Source organism: Pecten maximus, chromosome 12 (assembly GCF_902652985.1).
Source record: "Pecten maximus chromosome 12, xPecMax1.1, whole genome shotgun sequence".
Lineage (NCBI taxonomy): Eukaryota > Metazoa > Mollusca > Bivalvia > Pectinida > Pectinidae > Pecten > Pecten maximus.
The window spans coordinates 13,213,960-13,227,455 of NC_047026.1; the positions used below are offsets into that span (position 1 = coordinate 13,213,960).

General features: G+C 34.2%; 1 protein-coding gene across 2 annotated transcripts; it reads left to right on the forward strand.

Annotated features, from left to right (window-relative positions):
* The first annotated feature begins 2,078 nt into the window (after window positions 1-2,078).
* On the forward strand, window positions 2,079-10,828 carry LOC117339491. 2 transcript variants are annotated; one of them, XM_033901108.1, is made up of 8 exons: window positions 2,079-2,187; window positions 4,047-4,070; window positions 4,631-4,735; window positions 5,245-5,345; window positions 6,122-6,227; window positions 7,312-7,485; window positions 9,318-9,478; window positions 10,493-10,828. In XM_033901108.1, the coding sequence occupies exons 1-8, from the start codon at window positions 2,121-2,123 to the stop codon at window positions 10,589-10,591; spliced, it is 837 nt and encodes a 278-aa protein (XP_033756999.1). In that variant the 5' UTR covers window positions 2,079-2,120; the 3' UTR covers window positions 10,592-10,828. The 2 variants fall into 2 exon arrangements, with proteins under 2 accessions (XP_033756999.1, XP_033757000.1); XM_033901109.1 differs by having other exon boundaries at window positions 2,082-2,187; window positions 5,248-5,345.
* Window positions 10,829-13,496: the final 2,668 nt, after the last annotated feature.

Here is a 13,496-nt window from a genome sequence, read left to right on the forward strand (position 1 = left end):
ATTTCTGTTGACATAATATTCAGCGTTCCAGGTTGAAGAGCAACATACTTTAACAGGTCTTCAGTAATACAGCTCACATTCACAGTTCACTCTCATATCCGACAGTTTACAGAAATGTCTATCACAAGAAGCCAAACTCGCCACAAGCATACTGCAGCCTCCCTTAACGCACACATACCAACTACGCACATGCATTTTACACACAGGGACGAAGGGACGTTATTAAATGACTAAAGCTGTTAATAGGACGTTATACAATACAAAACCAAACTGCTTGCTTAAAAGTGTCGAGTTTTTAACTCGCCTGGTCCGAAGGATCCGTGCCATACAATATTCTCCTTCTTAACCACTGATTAGAATTTCATCTACTTTGACAGATAGCATCGTTTGGTCGTGGGGTTCTTAATCATATTATTACATAATGCGTTAGATTTTCCTTATCTATACACATAAAATGTATTTTGAACTATTGCATGGCTAAAATGACAACACAAAAATTAATCCAGCGTTTTAAGATTTTATCTCTTCTACTTTCTGATCCTATCCTTGCACTATCATCTACCTGAGGCATTGCTGTACAATGATAGAAATACTGCAGTACTTTATCCAGGTTTTTGGATTTCAAATGTGTGTGTATGCTTATATCAGACGACGGGGGTGTTAATGTTCCGGTTATTTCCCAGTCAGAATGCCAGCACGTGCTATCTGTTATACCAAAGGGAGAACTCGGAACTACCCGCCACATGACCTCGAACGTGATAAGCAAAATTCCGTTTTATAACTAGGGAACAATTTTTCAGAACAAAATTGCGTTTTCCATAGTCAGTGGTAAAACTGAGAACCATTCCTCTCATCAGTAAATATAAATGTTTGAAATGTTTTTGTTTTTGAAAATCATAATTACTACTTATAAACTACACCAAAAACACTCATCAACGCCATTCGTGAATGAATGGTTATCCGGCGAACAAAATGCATGTTTCCGATCGCCCTACAGGGGTGATAGAGAAAGACTACCCTAGGGCGTGACAAATAATTCAAGAACAGTTCAAATGAAAGACAATTCTATGAATCTGTGAAAATTGTGTAGTTTGGGGACTTCTGTAAAGAGCCTCCAAAATTTGATTTCAATCATTTTCAATAATTGGTTTCAAAAGAACAATAAGTACAGCTGTATATTCTACTGTCGCGACATTATTCAAATAGTTTGTTTAGTCCTTCTACGACTTGCTAATTATGCTAAGGGATAAAAACGAGATGCAGAAGCCAGCGTATCTTACTTGATAATATTACAGTGTGCTGATATTGCCAATATACATAGTCACCGTGTCAAATATTACTTGTAGACTTGACTGTACAGAATTTGGAGGCAAACCCTTTTAATGTATGAAATTTAACAATTTTCCAATTTAATCAAGTGATCGATAATCATATTTAATGTTTTATCCTAGAACATTCCAACATTTTAACCCTTACAAGAAAGCTACATATAATACTGTAAAAGTGGTAATATTCGCGGTGTGGACATTTTCGCTTATTTCGCTATCAGTAAATCTCCGCGAAAATTTCCACACGCGAATATATTAACACATAAAAATACTAAATATAAAAGATACATGTTAGCGCAAAAAATATCTTGACGGCGCGAAAATATCCACACCGTGAACACTTTGGAAGCTGGCTAAGCGAAAATTTCCACGCGCGAAAATATCCACTTTTACAGTATACTGGAAATGTACATATTTTATCGCTCATCTCTCTTGGAGCATTGCGCTTAATTGTAATTGTGCAAGTTACATTTCTTATGTGCTTTTCCTACAGAAAATATGAGAATGCGCTAATTTGTTATGATTTGAAACTGCGTGAAAATTTGGGTGCACCAAAATTAATACATTTAGAGTACATAATAATCTCGTAAAAACTTTCGTAAGAGATTAAAGAATTTCAAATACGTACATCACCATACGACAATATCTTTCATGCTAGTCTAAAGGTCAACTGTTGAAACAAATCGTGCGATACAGATATTCACCCTGGAATAATGAGGGTCAGATAACTACCATATAAAGGCCCACTGTAACGTGGGGTAAATCAGAGTACACTGTCACTACTGCAGAAAAATGTTATCCCTGGGTGTATTCCTCGCGATCGGCCTGGTTGCCACTGGCAATGCCTTTTTATTTGGAGGTAAGTAGATAATACTAAGGTACGCAATGTATAGAGCATTCTTCTTCTAATCACAGAAGATGTTTAAGAGTAGGGAGGTTATCAAAAAACGGCATGTTCTGAGCTTTAAAACCTTATGGCATTTACGGCAGCATATTTTATTTATCAAGCAAGTAGGTTATTGAGGGTAGCCTATTGAGAAACAAACAACACATTTTGAGTCAGAAACTATTAAGAAACATGTCTATTCTGAGGTAGTTATACATGGACAAAGAACAATGGATTCTTTTGAAACATATTTACATGTTTAGAGATCTGTATAAGAAGGACCGTTGAAAATAAGCACAGAGCTTAGGCTAAATAGTTTAATATATATTAATACGGGTTAATATCAATATTACTATAGCTAGTATCTCCAAATAAGTTAGTGATACACGCATATCATTTGTAAGTATGGACTTCTTGAATTAAGACATTTGTTTATTTCAGCATGGTTTACTAATTACAGTCAGTGTCTTTTTCAGTGTTTTATTAATTCATTGTACTCCCCATGTCTTGGTACCCTTGATTTTATAAAGAGAGATATACTTACATAGACTGGTGGGTAACTGGATGATGTTGTTATATCCTTATCTTTGTGTCCAGTATGTTATGTACCGCCATGTTTGAATCACCAAGGCGGGCGACATAATGTCATCTCACTAACAACTCATTATATTTCTAAACAACTAGAGCCGAAATTCTTTCAGTATATTATCTAGAAGCTTTTAAAATCCCATTATAGCAAATTGGATTTGGTTTGGTTTAACTTATCATTGTTTGACGTCCTATCAACAGCCAAGGTCATTTACATAATGTAAGGACTGCCTCCCGTAAGTGCGATATGCTTGCGTGTGGTAAGTGCATATGTATGTCCTGGAAGGATGCGGTATGTGTATGTTAAGCCTCCTTGTGATAGTCTGAAACTTTTACCGATTTATAGTGCTATCTTACTGAAGCATACTGCCGATGACACACAGCAAGTCACCCGGTCACATTATACTGACAACGGGCAAACGAGCCCCATTCCCAAAATGCTCAGCGCTAAGCAGGAGTAGCAACTACCATTTTTTAAGATTCTGGTATGTCTAGGCCTGGGAACCCAAAGCATTCCTCATAGGAGCGAACGTTCAACTGAAGGCCAAAGTGAGACGTTATGAAGAAGAAAGTTGTTAAGAAAGAAGAGAAAAGATAATATCCCAAATTTAGTCGCCTCTTACAAACCTGCAATGGGAGCAACAGGTTCATTTCTTACACTCTACCTGCAGGGCAGTAGCAAGTTGGATAAGAAACAATACAAATATTATAACATGCGGACAGATTATTACAATGCCTGACTTCAGTCTATCAGCCATCGCCTCATTTATATTTAAAAGTGGTCGGGGGAGGGGGGAGGATTGAAGTATACCGACATTGTATAGTAATTGACATCAACATACATGCATATACTATGCAGTAAGGAAAACACATTCAAAATCGATGGTACTGTTAAGTTGAGTATCTTATATCATATAAAGTGTGAAATTCTGGAGTACAATCGATTACACTCGAGAAAAAAAATCTGTTCTTAGATTACAAAGTATCCGAAGACAATTAGCGAAACAATGTTTCTTTTTTTATTAACGTTATTTATGAAATATCGAAATCAATTAGACGTTCCCGCGGTCTCAATTTTCACACTTTTCTTATTCTCGAATGGAAAGAGAAAATTACACTATAAATATTAGTGTACGTATCCTATTGAAAAATACACGTAATTTACCAACAACGAAAGTTGTGAAAACAATCGTTTGACTTGATTGTTTCTCTATCTGTTTTTAATATAACAACGTATATTTCAGATCCAGAATGGAACAATCTCAGAGGTGAGTATCGTAATTTTGCCTAAATGCTTATCTTTTGTTGAACGTTTGACGTCATGTTAACGTTCAACTTCATTTGAATGTTTGACTGTATGTGAATGTGTTGTTTATGTGAACTTTTGACTTCATATGAACGTTTGACTTCATGTGAATGTTTGACTTCATGTGAATGTTTGACGTCATGTTAACGCCTGTTTTCATGTGAACGTTTGACTTCATGTGGATGTTTGACTTCATGTGAATGTTTGACTTCATGTGAATGTTTGACTTCATGTGAACGTATTTCATGTTAATGGTTAATGTTATGTTAAATGTTAACTTAAGTGAGCATTGTCATGCATTTGTGTTTTGTAGAACTCTTAACTTCCTGTTTAAACATAAGTGTTGTTTTCTGTGAAAATAACAACAAATTATTTTCGATTTAGTTAAAGCTGTGGTTTTCTTACCTTCCTTTGTATCACTTGTTGTACAAAACAAAACTATTATGTCATTATGAATAATTCTCTGTAAAACCCATGACTTTCTTTGCTTCAATCCTTGTCGGTTTCTCTCTCGCATGACAGTGACATGGTCTCCGAATCCATTCGGTACCTATGGGTTTAATGCAATGCCAAGAACGGTTGATGAGGCAAAGGCTCAAGGATTCGTAATGGAATCAGATTGTGGAGGTAAGAACGTCAACATAAATATACTAAGTAAGTCTGGGTACACGTGTACCAGTGTATCTTATTGTGGAGGTAAGAACGTCAACATAAATATAAGTCTGGGTACACGTGTACCAGTTTATCTTATTGTGGAGGTATGGGGATGTACTCTATGAGAACTACTCTTTATCTGTTGGATTACCTGGTCCCATTCAGGTATCTTTTCGTAGTTAACCTTCCGTTTGTATATACTGAACCGTCGTACTGTTTAATTTGAATTACAGGCACTATCTCGATTTTGAACAGTAGTTCTGTTGATCTTGAATTATAGATTTTCTCTCGATTTTGAATTAAGGACATTCTCTGGATTTTTAAATGTACGGCCAGTCTCCCGATTCTGAATTATATATTTCTTTGGAGTTGTAATAACATCCATTATCTCGATTGTGAATTGCAATTGTTCTCTCAATTTCGACTTATTGGTTTCATAACCCTCTTTGTGATTTTCCCCGTCATTATATTCCTGTCTATAGGAGCTGCGGGAATACAAGGAAAGCGATTCGTGAAGGGAAGGGACTACGCCCTAGTCCTTCTTTATGATACGAATGGATACATTGCTGGAATTCAAATAGGAGTAAGTATACTTAATTAAAGTCACGTGACATGTAATGTAGTATAAATATCATTTGAGCTTCAATTAGAATCATTTGACTTTTGATATTTTCCTAAATGATGTTCTTTATGTTTTCAGTTATAGCCAAATGAAATTCATGCATATTTAACTGTCCAGTGTATTTTTTGCTGTCAATGCGCGACATTTGGCAGAAAGAGACATAGTTAGATCTTAGGACGAAGATGTGGAATTCTATGATTCGGTTGTCGGTAGAAATCATTGAAACAATGTTTTAGTGAAGTTTGGCCTGAAATTGTATACAATTCTTTAATAACAATGTATCTGTATAAGAAGACTTTAGGTATGTGTACTTTTTTTTATCGTGTATTATCTTTATCAAACTTTTACCAGACCTTAATTTTTTCTTTCTTTTCTTTTTTATTATTTGTATTCTACATCACCAAATATTAAAATTAAATGTTCACAGACAAATTCATTTATTTTGGAGTAACTTTCGGAGTAATGACCCTTTTATAAAATTCTTATATGAATACCAACTTAAAAAATATACTTACACAATCATGATTTCAGTACACGTCACCCTTTACACATGTATTTAGAAATGACCGATTCTAGACAGTTTCTTACTATGTATATTCAACTGTGACATTTTCGTCTATGGGAAATTTGTACAATCCAATGGATAATGTGGGTTATTGCAGTTGACAATAGCAATTTACAGGTCGTTAGCAATTAGCAGCAGTATTTAATAATGGAATATCGCCTTTCCATGACAGGTACCTAAGAACGACAGCGCTGGCTTCCCTCCTGTTAAACAGATCAACCATCCATTTATCCGTGTGGCTAACATGTACTTCGTTACAGCTTACTTCACTGACCCAGGTAAGCACAGAAATAACGCAATTAAGTTCATACAGACTGTTTAAGTGAAAGGTATGATCTGTTTCGCCACTAACCCAATTCTCGATCGATTTAAAGATGGGAAATCGCTGTCGATGGACAGAGAATTACAGATTACATGCGATGACCTGTTCAACCGGAAGTGAATGATGAGCCAATACCATCCGGAACTCCTCTGTATTTTTCGTCAAATATATGTATTTTTTGGGGGGAAAACCCAATGAGCTCCGAATGTATCCAATACGTACATGACGCGATCCCAAACACTTCATATACCATAGAAATAATGATATACAGTAATGCTCTAAAGTTCTACAACAGCGACGAATACTTAATGTTTTGCAACGCTGAAAATAGTGGTCGCATGAGCAATATAAAATTGGAAAGTAGCGTATTCGATAAAAAAGAAGTTCTTTTAGCACTACATTATCTTGTGTAATACTATCGCTATTCTTACGCTACGTCAACATTTGCATTTATTTGCTAACAGACAGAAATACCAGTGGCAATTGCGTTGGACATTAATTGTCAACCTTAACGATGTAACAAATAAAGGAGTCTCAATGGAAGCGATAAAAATCTTTAATATCCATTCCATGATGCTGCATCTGGATGGGTAATCCATAAACTCAACTCTCGTATTGACATTTCTTTGTCAAAGTAAAGGATATATTATTAGGTTACAACGCAGTCTAAATACTCTTTATAAGTGTCTGTGCTGATTTGTCAGTCAAATCAACACAGCTGAATAGTGAACAGTTGTGAGAAGTGTCTACTGTAATCTGTAAAATCAACACGTTCAGTTGAAGTCGTTTTATTATTATTTCATGATGGTGAGAAAAAACACACGCAGCACGTGTGGATGTGTGAAAGTCGTTCATGAAAATGCATGCCTTGTCCTAAATGTATTTGTATTGTGCTGAAAAAACCCTATGAAAATAAAATAAATATAAAAAAAGTTTGAAGTCGTACGGAATAAGAACGTTGTGACTGATACAAGGTTTACAATATATAATATCACATGAAATGGAGGTGTATAAGCAGGATTTTGTCATTTGTTTTAAAGCCACAATCTGTAGTACCGGAAGGACAGGAGCCAAGTTCGCCGCGGACGGTACTGGGGACTCGCTCTATATCCAGAACGGAACTAACGCTGTAACCGACTCCATCAAAATCCCCATGACTCAGGCGGACGTTGCCGGGACCAGGTGGACCAAGGGACACTGCTTTGTCACCATGGGTATGTTCTTACTTATCTTAACAAATATTGCAGTGAGAGTCTCGAAGTTAAATATATAGATATAAAAAATATATAGTGGATGTGGCATGTGGAATTTGAGTTGAATTAATTTCAAAGACAGAGAATGCAAGTTAAAAGACGTTTCTACTACATTTGATCGACTTACTTTGACCTAGATTTGTATGGCGGGTGTCGTTGTGACCTAGATTTTTATGGCGGGTTGGGTCGACTGACTTTGACTTAGATTTGTATAACGGGTGTCGTGGTGATCTAGATTTGTATGGCGGGTGTCGTTGTTACCTAGATTTGTATGGCGGGTGTCGTTGTGACCTAGATTTTTATGGCGGGTTGGGTCGACTGACTTTGACTTAGATTTGTATAACGGGTGTCGTGGTGACCTAGATTTGTATGCCGGGTGTCGTTGTTACCTAGATTTGTATGGCGGGTGTCGTTGTGACCTAGATTTGTATGGCGGGGGTCGTTGTGACCTAGATTTGTATGGCGGGGTCGTTGTGACCTAGATTTGTATGGTGGGTGTCGTTGTGACCTAGATTTGTATGGCTGATGTCGTTGTTACCTTGAATTGTATGGCGGGTTTGGTCGATGAAGTAGAAGACGCTTACTCTCTCGGAACACCCGATCTTAGTCTCTTTGTGTGTTTTAACAGCATCCATGCAAATATATATCTCCTTTGTTCATTTTTCCCTCTTACCTATTATGTTGGTATTCTTGTTGTTTTTATGTGGTATCATCTAATAATATAACCACTATATCTATATAACAACTATATCTATATAACCACTATATCTATATAACCGCTATATCTATATAATCACTATATCTATATTATCACTATATATATATTATCACTATATATATAACAACTATATCTATATAACAACTATATCTATATAACAACTACATTTATATAACAACTATATTTATATAACCACTATATCTATATAATCACTATATCTATATTATCACTATATATATAATAACTATATCTATATAACCACTATATCTATATAATAACTATATCTATATAACCACTATATCTATATAATAACTATATCTATATAACCGCTATATCTATATAATAACTATATCTATATAACCACTATATCTATATAACCGCTATATCTATATAACAACTATATCTATATAATAACTATATCTATATAACCACTATATCTTTATAATCACTATGTCTATATAACAACTATATCTTTATAATCACTATGTCTATATAACAAATATATCTATATAACCACTATATCTATATAACCACTACAGTATATCTATATAACCACTATATCTATATAACCACTATATCTATATGATCACTATATCTTTATAATCACTATATCTATATAACAACTATATCTTTATAACAACTATATCTTTATAATCACTATGTCTATATAACAAATATATCTATATAACCACTATATCTATATAACCACTATATCTATATAACCACTATATCTATATGATCACTATATCTATATAACCACTATATCTATATGATCACTATATCTATATAATCACTATATCTATATAACCACTATATCTATATAACAACTATATCTATATCACTGTATCTATATAACCACTATATCTATATAACAACTATATCTATATAACCACTATATCTATATAACAACTATATCTATATTATCACTATATATATAATAACTATATCTATATAACCACTATATCTATATAACCACTATATCTATATAACAACTATATCTATATTATCACTATATCTATATAACAACTATATCTATATAACAACTATATCTTTATAACAACTATGTCTGTCTTAGGATTGCATTACTGGTATGACGTATCAACCGACATGTCATGTGACGATTTCTTCCCTGTCTTCCTGTTGTACAATCATGGCAAGCTGAATGCGTTCGGATGGGCTATTGGTACTGCTATGTCGTCACCTCATTTAGAACATCCTACCAGCAGTGTTATTCAGGTAACTCAATCACAACCTCGTTTACTTCCTTGGGCCATATGCCTATCAGATGAACACCGATACTTAACAATTTTATATGTTCAAAAATACAATTAATTATTATATACGATAGATACCAATGACTCCAGTTAAACTTATTAAGTTAAAATAGGGATTACTACCAACTTCCTATTCAAGTCATTTTTGTTGTTGAATAGCTGTTTCTTTGTAAGTATTGCTTTGATATATATGTTATCTTCGTACGTATCGGTTGAATAGATGTCGTCTTTGTAAGTATTGGTTAAGAAATATGGTCCTTCTCAGTATTGGTTGAATATATCTCGTCTTTGTGAGTATCGGTCGAATATATTTATCCTTTTGAGTATCGGCTCAATAAATGTCCTCCTCAAGTACTGAATGAATATAAGTAGTCTTTTTCAGAATTAGTCAAATAGATGTTTTCCTTGGAAATGTCGTCTTTGTGAGTATTGGTTAAATGGATGGTGTCATTGTATTGGTTGAATAGATGTTTTTGTAATTATTAGTTAAAATAAGGTTTTACTCCTCAGCATTGCTTGAATAGATGTTGTCTTTGTGAGCATTGGTTGAATATATTTTGTCTTTGTACACATGCAATGAAATTTCAAGTGAATTTCACGTGAAGGAATTTTACCGGTGTAGGTATTTGTTTAATGATATTTTCCTTCTAATTATTGGTTGAATAAATGTCGTCTTTGTGAAAATCGGTTGAATGGTTTTCGTCTTTGTAAGTATTGGATGGATAGGTATAGTCCTTTTCAGTATCGGTGTAATAGATTTGTCTTGTGAGTATCGTTTGAATAGATGTATGTATCAGTTGAATATTTGTTGGTTTTGTAAGTGTTGGTTGAATAAATGTTTTCATTCTCAGTATCAGTTGAATAGATGTTGTCTTTGTCAATATTGGTCGAATACATGATGTCTTCGTCAGTATTGGTTGAATAAATAGTGTTTTTTATGAGTATTCGCTGCTAAAACACTAATTCATGTTTTCAGAGCTTCATCGATCCCGTGCCTACGTGTTTGGTACAGAAACCACATCTGTCCACCATGCACATCTACATGACAAACGTCCCACTGGCAGATACCTGTTAATCGACTCTGTCACAGGTATTCTAACACACGTGAACACAGGATGACTTGCCACGTGAAATCATGAGGCACATACCATCTGTCACGCATGAGCATCACCAGTATCTCGCGTTCAATATGACGTCACTTTAACATCTTAGTATTCTCTTCATACGACGCGTTATTCTGATTAAAAGGGTGAAAGAATGTGGAGTTGTTGAATGTTTATGTAAATGTAGCGTCAATAAAATTGTAAAACAATTTCAGTTTCCGTATTTTTATATTTCAACGACCTCTAAGATCATCAGACTAATAAGTTTAGTAAAACGATTACTGGAGACAGTATTATTAACTCAAAACTGGGCAAACAGTTTACAGAGATTTATCTAAAAAAATTAACAAAGTTCAAATGCATTGGGAGTTTTACGCCATGTTCTTAGGAAGTTTTGTTTGACCGCAAACATGGCGTTTTATACACAGATTTAGATAAGTTTAATAACAATCACTTAGATGGTTATGATTTCCAGTAAGCTTGGTTGTAAATAAATATAATAAAAAACGTATATAAATCAGATTAACGCGAGGATGCTGTACAAATGTATCTTAACTTTTCATTTTTGTGTCGCCTGCAAAAAGCTGGCGCAATATAGGTATCATGATGTCGGTGTCCATGCAAAATCTCCAGTTCTCTTGGGCCGATATCAAGCTCAGACTTCTTGAGGTTCTCATAAAGATCCTGTTCTGTAATGCTAAATTCCGAGCATTTTTGAGTGATACTGGTCTTGCTTACTCTAAATATTATTTCTTGGTGTTAAACAATTATCTTTTGCTTCGTAATCACCAAAATCACTGCGCAGACGACTCATACATTTCCATGAAATTCTTGTTAAGAGTTGTTTAAAACTCTTATATTTCAATGTGTGTTCATGCAGATCGTGTTGTTTCTGTTTTGATGACTTCTCAGTTCTTGTTGTTCTTTATGTCTCCTCAGTCCATGTTGTCTCTGTTTTGATGTCTCCTCAGTCCATGTTGTCTCTGTTTTGATGGCTGTGCAGTCTGTATTGTCTATTTTAATGTCTCCTCAGTCCATGATTTTTTATGTTTTTATTTCTCCTAACTCCTCAGTCTGCGTTGTCTCTGTTTTGATGTCTCCTCAGTTCGTGTTATCTTTTGTTTTTATAAAGATAACAAAATTATCTATTGTTCTGATAATAACACTTTATTTAATTGTCTGTTAGATTACAGAATATAATTAAGTTCAGTTTTATTACGTAAGTTTTACAATTAAACGATACTAATAGTACAGGTAAAATGATATAAATAAAAAATAAACTTATAAAAGCATCAGCATGGTGATATCAAAGTACTGAATTTAAATGCATGTTGTATGCTTTGAAACTGGAAAATATTATTTCTAAATTCATATAAAACAAATACAGATTGTTGATCATACAAAAGTTAATACGAAAATGCTATTTTTGGATGTACATAGCTAAAATCTATAGATTGAAATGTAACACAGTCACATAAATCGTTAGAAATAAATATATATTTATAGAGATATCAATAATGAGATCTATCACATTTTTTAGCAGTAAAATATCGAAAATTATTCATTCTATAAAAATGATATTTTTCACTAATAAAAAATATCACCTTTACCTGATATTTTTCACTAGTGAAAATATCACTTTTGTCTGATTTGACCAATTAAAAACCTGCTTACAAAAGACTAAGACCTGCCGGTTAGAATGGTTCTGACCGCGATTGACTTTTGTTTTCTGTCGCGGTTAAGATTTCCCATCATTATGCGGAGTAGAATCAGAGAAAACTTGGATTACTGTGAAATTCGACTCGATTTACACAATATGTTATCACAAATCAATAGTTGATTTCTACATACATGTACTTTGTCTGACTATGACAGTCTTCGTGTCTTCTAGTTAGAGTGTTTTTGCTTCAATCTTCTAGGTATATATAAAGTTTTGTCGCATTGTTACGTTGAACACGCCTTTAACGCATTGATCAACTCGAAGCAGCCAGGATTGTAACTGGGGCTACTAAATTAACTAGTCACGAGAGATTGTATTTAGAAACTGGTTGGGACCCTCTTATTGAAAGAAGACGAAAACATAAAATAACACAACTTCATAAGATTGTTCATGGTCAGTGTCCCTCCTATTTAACTAACATACTCCCCGCTCGTCATTCTGACATTCACTCTCACGATACTAGAAACGCAAATAAATTCTGTCAAATAAGATGTCGTACTAAACTCTATAAAGAATCTTTTCTACCTTCCTCTGTTGACTTATGGAACGCTCTTCCGGACGACGTTAAGCATAACCCATCACTTACTAACCTTAAGAAGTCTGTGTATGACAACAATAATCACAGTAATCTTGTTCCATCCTATTACTATTACTGCAAAAGTAGATTTGGCCAAATTCACCACGCTCGGCTGAGGATGAACTGTAGTTCCCTTAATAGCCACTTATTTTTACGTAACTTAGCAGAAAGTCCCATGTGTTCTTGTAACCGTTCTGATGAAACTACTGAACACTTTCTCCTCTTTTGTCCTAACTTCGAACAATTAAGACTACAATGTTTTACTAATCTTCCACCTGGGAATAATTTAAATCTGCTGCTGTATGGAAATCCTGATATGCCAGATCAATATAACTTAAATATTATTGACTCTGTCCAACAATTTATCTGTAAGTCGAAACGATTTTAGGGCAAGATTTATTTACTTTATTTTATTATTATGTAATTATTGCGTTTGTTTAAACAATGTACATTAACTTTGAAACCTATGTTGTTCGATAACACTTGTGACATTTAGACTTAATGAGTCTTGTTTATACTGAAATTAATATAGACTTCAACACTCTTGCATTTTACAGGATATCAGTATACTTTTTGATTG